Here is an 8,042-nt window from a genome sequence, read left to right on the forward strand (position 1 = left end):
CATTGGAGCTGCTGTAGCATGGATGTTACACTGCTTGTGCGCTGGTAGTCTCCAATGGCAAATCTTGCTGCCCTTCGTTGAACTGCCTCAATCTTCTTGATATTCTCCTTCTTAGCTGGGCTCCACACACTGGAGGCATACTCAAGTGTGGGTCGTACCAGTGTGGACTTGACTTTAGCGCTTCGTGCATATCATTGATATCAGTTAAAAAATTTGAATGAAAAAAAAATGTTCAAATTGAGATTTATTCTCACTTTAGTAAAGTTATTCATTTTTGTGTCAGAGACTCAGAGAGAGAGAGAGAGAGAGAGAGAGAGAGAGAGAGAGAGAGAGAGAGAGAGAGGTCGCATTCACTAGGGACAGACAACTCTGAAATTGAGTTATGCCAGCACTCGCCGACCTACAAGCAAGATTTAAAAGAGTTATTACAGTGGGTAAGCGGTACGTACAACTATTATCCCTGGCTGCTATATGCTATAAATGGCCCATATGTGTTTTTAGAACAACGATAGGTTAAAGGTAAGTTAACGTATATTTCAGAATTTGTTGGAACCCCTTTAAAAATAAAATTATTTAGATTGCAACACAAGTTCACAAGACCACTGGCACTGCAAGAACGTCTGCAATGCCTTGCGAGATTAGTTCTTGATGATATGCAGTGAATTGAATTGTGTTTAACTTTTTAAATGTTTCTAGAGTGATAAAAGGGTTTAATTAGGACAGAACTAAAAAGATTATTGCTTAGATTTAATTAAAATCACATGAAACACATGTTTGTTCTGCTGAAAGAAGAAACGATCGTGAACACCTGACAGGTCTATAAATAACTTAGAAATCCTCCTTAGCACTGTGTAATCCTCTGCTTTATCGGGCACATGCAGTGTGTAAACATTGTATTTGATGGAACGTACACCATGTATAGGCCTATACAGACAGAGGTTCGTAATCTTGTTAAAGAATTGGGCTATAAATGTAGTTTGAGTAGTCTTTGATAAAAAATGAATAAGTCCATTGATTTTGTGCCAGGCCACAAAGTAACATACATGTATGTACTGCTGAAGTTTATCTCAGCATCCGCAGACATAATTAATCAAGGTATAATTTAACAATACATATTTCAATTAATGTCACCTGGGTCACTCAGGTGACCTTTTAGTTTAGACCTGTACCTGACCATCAGTATGTATACCCAGGGACCTATATACTAAATATATATTTAGTATATAGGTCCCTGGTATACCTGCAGCAATTAATGTGTGCATTGGGGTGGGTCTGCTTATGTAGATGTTAAAGGGGAGAATCTTCTTGACCCCCAGGAAACTAAGGGGTGTGACAGATTACAAGTATGTAATGTTCACAGCCCCTGAAATTGGTATAAAGCATATAATAGTTTCATGGAGTGAATGTGAAAAATGTCTACATGGTAGACCCATCAATTTTTACCCTACAAAATCTCTAGAATCCAGGAGCTTCCTGGGGCTGAAATTGCTCCCTGAGCTCCCATCAAGGTCTGCCATGGACCCATTGGGACCTCAAGGCAGCCCCTATAGACCCCTTGTTTACTTTTTGCACCCCTTAGCTTAAATTCCTGTATCCATACCTGGTATTAATTAAGACTCATGTCTAGTGTAACTGTTTGAAGTTACTTTAAAATGACATGCAGGGTTGACTGCTTATTATGAAGACTTTATGCATTAATTGTGATAATTTAAATGTATAAAACATACATGTATATGTATTTAGTTCATTTCATATCAATCAGTCTTCAGTTCTTGGTCATTGCCAAAGAAAACTTCAATATGACATTTCGGAGATTGTATTATACGTAGTACTTTATTAACTGGTCATTATCCCAAGCCTCTCCTTTGCTTGATGAATGTTCCTTTTTAATTATATTGATATTCAATCTCTATTTCTCTTTTTTTTTTCAATCCAGCGTGCTATCTTCCTGCCATGACACAACTGTAGCTTAGTCAGTGGCCATTTGGACCCAAAGGAATGTGTACCCCCTGTGGGGCCCCACCACCTCCACCTCCCCCCACACACAGTGGTCCAGCAACCCGTATCAGTCTAAAGAACATTTCCGGGGCAGTACTAATGGTGCCACAGGAGCCAACTAATCACAGCAAAGAACATCTCAGGAAGAATATCAAAACAACCATGTATGTGTTTTCTTGTTTTTACTATTCATTTTAAGTTATAAACCATATGTTCAGAATTTTCTTATTTTAAGTATTTTAAAAAAAAAGTTAATTGAAGTTACACATATGTACCATGTTTCCCAGGGTATTACTTTCAGGAAAAAGTTGCCAATATGTGGCCCTGATTCACATGGATGTCAATATTAAGAAATTATTATCTTCAAAAAATAAATAGAAAATGTATGAGGAAGTTTTTACAATACTTTTTTGTGATATTGTACAAAATAATCTATTTGCAATCATTATGATAAAAAAAAAAACTTGAAAGTACTTGTACATGCAACGTCAACATTTCCTTCTTTCACTTATCTTGGAAGATAACATTGCTGGGCATTTAGTGGAAATTATAGGAATGAAAATCTAACTGTAAACCACTTGTTTTTTATGTCCTTATACATGTACTTATCATCAAGAGATTTAAGATGTCATGGCAAATGAAAAATAAGCATGATAAGACAGTTTATTATGACTATATAGTTATGTCACCTCTTGACATATGTTTTTTTTTCCAGAGAGAAGGATATTCCAAATTTGTCTTCCAGAGTCATTGTATCTTCCAATAGCACTGTCCACCCAATACTTCAAGATGGGCCATGGTAATAATTAAGTTGCATGTTTTATTGAGATTTTGTGTAAAAAAAAAAGTTAGTTGTTGATCATTAGAATTTGTCAGTAAACTATAGAACTTAAATTGGCAGGTAAAGTAGTACCGTGCTATCAAACGTATTTCTTCATAGCATGCGTGTAATACATGTATATATATACTACAAGTACAATGTACAGGTCTGTTTTATAGTTGCGGAGTTGTTGCCCTTGCCATGGCTGCTCAAATGTTGAAGAAAGAAATGGCAGCCACACACATCTTAGAGACAAGTCAGAGGAAAGGCTTGTCATTGCAGGGAGAACTCTTCTCAGGTATAGCTCGATCTTATATTATAGATAATTTATTTTTGAAATAAAAAAAAGATCTGTTTTGTTATCTTTGATTTGCTTACAGCCACCAACGGAATATGTTAGATACATGTAATTAATATAATATGATCTTCCATGGTTTGTGATTGAATATTATATTTTTCAAAGTATTAATTAAGTTGTGTTTCTTTATTTTCCTTACCTTTGGATCTGCTGCCATGCAAATTAAATATATAATCTTTGCTTTCATCAGTTTTCTGACTTCATAATTTAAAAAAAGATTTGAATTTTCAAGTCTTGTTTTATTACCCAAGTACTGTAAGGGCTGATATTAAGTTTTTTACAATCTTTGTGTTAAATTCAAATTCAAACTCATGGGATATTATAAGGGCATATTCCATTATTGATGCCCAGTTCAGTTTTCCTTTTCGAATCTGTAGGGGCATAATATATAATCAGTTCATTTCTCTCATACAAGTTTATGTCTTACCATACCATTTCCTGTGCACATACTAAATTTAATTTATTTAATTGCAGCCTATGATATGGCCACATTAGCAGAGGAAATTCTGGATTGTACAGCCACTGTTATAGATATGAGGGACTCAGGATCCAGGGAAATTCTCCTGGGACATTTATCCAACAGTCACCCTGTCCTAGTGCCGTATCCTTAATGGAGGATGCTTTATCTTATTATTTAATTACGCAGCATTGTTAAGGCTTGAATAAGGGGGTGGGGCCTAATTTATACGGGAAAAGTTTACTGTGACGTCATGCAAAAATATGACTTTTATGTATTTCTCATTGTACCTGAGAATGAAATAGTTTGCAACTTTTAACTGTATAGGCATAATAAACAACAATAAAACTTATCAATGCATTTAAAAAACTTGCTAGTTAAATCCCATGTAGCTGGTTATAGAAAAAGCACTGATCACGATGAACTTGTAAACATGACGTCATTTTGGTAAAAATGACGTATTTCATGTGCTGTGAGAGGCAGATTGACGAATTTTTTAACAATGAAAAATGCGTTTTATTATCAAACGGAATATTATTTACAGGTTTTAAATAGTCGATTAATACCAATGCATATCCTTTGTTTAGTTCATTTATTAACTATCTACCAAGAGAATGTATTTTATTAATTATGTCGTGTTTTTATGTACAGGTTACGTATATTTTACATTGGGATGCCTCATAAAATCGCACTTTCGCAAGGGCATACACTTCATAGATCTTAACCATTTTTTGAATAGAGATAAAGGATATTTTTCTTAACTTGAAAAGTGCTGCTGCTTTCTTTAAATCAAGGGCATGATTTTATAAGTACACAAAATATTTGGTAAAAGTCAAACATATTTCAACATTGGCTTATTTACCTGAAAATTTAACTATTAAAACGCGAAATCTATTCAAAGCAGCAGCACTTTTCAGAAACTACAAAGTATGCAGAAACAAATAATAACTTGAATTTTCAATTTCAACTAGGGTATGCCCTTGGGATATTGAAATTTGTTCATGACCTACATTCAGTACCCGAACTATGCATTCATCAGGTGACTGTCCATCGATGGGACCAAACTTCAAACAATACAGAGTGGGTTATACTATGCTATTTCAATAAGTAATTGTATTCTGTGATAATAAAACAGCTTGATTAAAATAAATTCAGTTTTAAAAAGGTCCCCCTTTTTTGCACGTCTATTTTCCGTTGATTTCTCATAGTAGGCCTTGACAGTGCTGCGTATTTTTTATGCTCCTGGATTGAAAGATCCTGGGGGTATATATATAATTGTTTTTGTCCTATCTGTTTGTCTGTCTGTTGTCAACATTAACCTAGCCCATAACTATACTGCGCTGTCAAGGGTAAGGATTTTAATATTTGACATGGGTGTTCATTAAGACAGGAATTTCCATTGGTAGAGATTACAGAAATTTTTTATCATGTGACCTCAGCTGTGACCTTTGACCTACATTTGAAAAAGTTTGACATTGGCCACAACTACCACTTCAGTCCATATCCCACTCCAGTATTGTGTTACCATTGGGGGCATAAAGCTACACAAACACATCTCGTTGTGATAATTGAATTTTTACTTTCATTAATAGTTAGCATGCAGTGTATTATTTTGTACTTATTCAGTATTATAGATATATGATAGAACAAACAAAATGATCAGAATAATTTTGTATTAACTGGGCATTAGATATGATGGAGACAAAAATAATGGACCTTGTTTGAAGAATGGAAATAAAGCTCACTGGGCTGTACTCACAGGTAGCTAAGAATTTAAAGCTTGTGTCTAATATTCATTGACTAAGATGTACATGTCATAGTCATGGGCAATGCTAATAATTTCACTCTCTGAATTTGCATATTTTGTATTGTCTGTATATAGGCAGATTTTGAATTATTTAGGATTTGTTGACCATAATTCCTTGCTATTTAATTTGTACTTGTATCTTTCCACTTAAGTACCCTGGTAAAAGAGAACATTGTTTTTTTCTGAAAAATATTTTTGTTTTCAACTTTCATTCATATGACCATTTATTCTAAATATTTGATAAAAACAAGAGATCTCCAGCAATCTCATTCTTTGCAAACAAGTACAGATCGAGTGAAAAATTTTAACTTTTAATTTCTTGATTTTGAATAGGGTTCCTTTTCTCACTTGCAAGAACTTTGCTGCCTGACAATCTGGGAATGACAGAAGACCTTGAATTATCTCCCTTATATGAAATTCAGCCACAGAAAGCCTCTGCACTTCAGAATCTCCTTGTTTCATCGCCAGACATTTTCGTGTACGGCATGCAGGGCAAGAGTCAAAACATCGGTGTGTGGTCACTGGACAGAGTGTTGGAGAGTAATGCGAATTTACGGGAGGTGGATCCAGACAGAGAAGCGGAGGTGGAGCAGTACATTATACCCCAGGAGGGGATCCAAAGGGTTCTGTGCAATAAAGTTGTGATCTTATGCAATCAAAATTTAAATAGTCCTTAAAAAGAATGTACTTATTTTTTGTATTACAAATCATACTTAAATATTTGAATTTTTAAAAGTTTTAATTTTCTTTATGAGAGTTATACATGTACATATGCCAAAGAATGTACTTATTTTTGTTTTACAAATCATATTTAGATACATGTATTTGATTTTTTTTCAAGTTTAATTTTTGTTTTCTTTATGAGAGTTATACATGTACATGCATTTACAACCCTATGATAGTCTGTAGTTTTGCCAGTATTTTGCCAATATATATGTTAATAATGTAAACCAAAGCTTAGTTACAGTCGGTAACCTCAGTAATTATTCAGTATTAACAATAGAAACCAAAATTTATTTATGGTTGTGTCCTCCTGAAAAAAGTAACGTCTACATATAATAATAATAATGCTTTATCCATATGATCGAATTACGTATGTGGTTGTGATGAATAGTTTGAATAATTCCTGAAAGAATGTACTTATATTTCTATTTTGGCACATATTTGTCATTTTTAAATTGAAGTTAATTGTTTTGTTAATGTCAAAGTAATTTAAACCTGATTGAATGTGTGTGGTTGTGATGAAGTTGAATTGATTCTTAAAAGAATACTGTAGATCACTAAATTTTCGCAACGCCTTATTTTTGCGAGATAGGCATTGATTCCTGATATTCGTGAAAAATTTTCACATATTGTGGTTTTTGCTTAATATAATCTTAAGGAATACTATTATACTTGAGAATTAAATTTTCCCGCGTACACTTTCTTGCAAAATTAAGCAAAAGGAAAGTTTTTGCAAATAAAAGTGATTTACAGTATGCTCATTCAAGTCATTATTTTTGTTTTGAATGTGATTGATATACAAATAAATCCATTTACAATTCTTGCAGGCCTGGATAGGAATCAAGGAGGCAGGGGTAGGGGCAATTACTTTGCTAGTATATAAAATATTTATTTAAAAGAAAACCAAAGCTACTTACATGTAATCATAGATGGCTACCTCAATAATTTTCATGATCAGTATTTACAATAAAGAGCAAATGTTATGGTTTTTATTCTTTTTAATAAAATTTATATACCCCCTAACCTTAAAAAAATTGTAATCATTTAAAATGTATGTACTTTATACTTGTACATGATGCATTTATTTTCTTGCCAAACAGGATATATTTTTCTGTGCATTAGAGGTGAATAGTTTATCGATTATATTGTTTTTCCCTATGTACTAGTGTTCCTTTATGTGGCCCCTTGCTTTCAACCATTTGCTTCCTACAGGCCTGCTTTGACAATCATTTTACATTGATCTGCGATAATAATTTTTTGGATTGTTTATAAATAAAGTTGACATTTTTTATGCTTTCATGACATTTTGTTTGTATTTGAATTCTCAAATTGGATTCATCTTGAAATCAGCCACTTTAACATTACAGTTGTGAATCAAATCACCTTTGTGGCCAAGTGGTCAAGAGCCTTTGCTCTAGAGTCATGAAGTATGGAGTTGATCCTTATGCTGCAGGTTCAAATCCCACTCTGGTACATAGACCGATTTTTTTTTTTCAGATGAGACTGTGTATAAGCTGAGGTTATGTGTTGCATTAGGTGACAAAGTTCTGGCACAAGAAGACCCCTCTTTTTGAGATATTTTAAAGTGTACACTTAATAAAGAAGATTGATGAGAAACATGTTTGTGCATAGATATTTATTTGATAAAAATGTGTTAAAAGACACAATAACAAACTCTGTAAATAGTTTTTTCACTGAGATGAATCTAAGAAATAACAATATAAATATATTCTAAAATTTGTCTAAATAGCACTTTTAACTGGCAGATATTTTCTTTAAAATTATCTCAATTTTTGAGATTATAGCAACCATTAGTCTTTAATCAAAACAACAACAATCATTTAATATCTCTTAACATCCTTGTACCTGTTACAATGTA

General features: G+C 33.3%; 1 protein-coding gene across 1 annotated transcript; it reads left to right on the forward strand.

The window, feature by feature from the left end:
* The first annotated feature begins 449 nt into the window (after nucleotides 1–449).
* Nucleotides 450–7,465, forward strand: LOC134264689 (actin maturation protease-like). The gene is made up of 7 exons (XM_062746955.1): nucleotides 450–519; nucleotides 1,937–2,162; nucleotides 2,714–2,797; nucleotides 2,998–3,116; nucleotides 3,651–3,777; nucleotides 5,324–5,394; nucleotides 5,774–7,465. The coding sequence occupies exons 2-7, from the start codon at nucleotides 1,999–2,001 to the stop codon at nucleotides 6,115–6,117; spliced, it is 909 nt and encodes a 302-aa protein (XP_062602939.1). The 5' UTR covers nucleotides 450–519; nucleotides 1,937–1,998; the 3' UTR covers nucleotides 6,118–7,465.
* The last annotated feature ends 577 nt before the right edge of the window (nucleotides 7,466–8,042 follow it).

This window comes from Saccostrea cucullata, unplaced genomic scaffold, assembly GCF_032062105.1.
Source record: "Saccostrea cucullata isolate Sc308-1 unplaced genomic scaffold, CSIRO_AGI_Scuc_v1 ctg2492, whole genome shotgun sequence".
In the NCBI taxonomy this organism is placed as follows: Eukaryota; Metazoa; Mollusca; class Bivalvia; order Ostreida; family Ostreidae; genus Saccostrea; species Saccostrea cuccullata.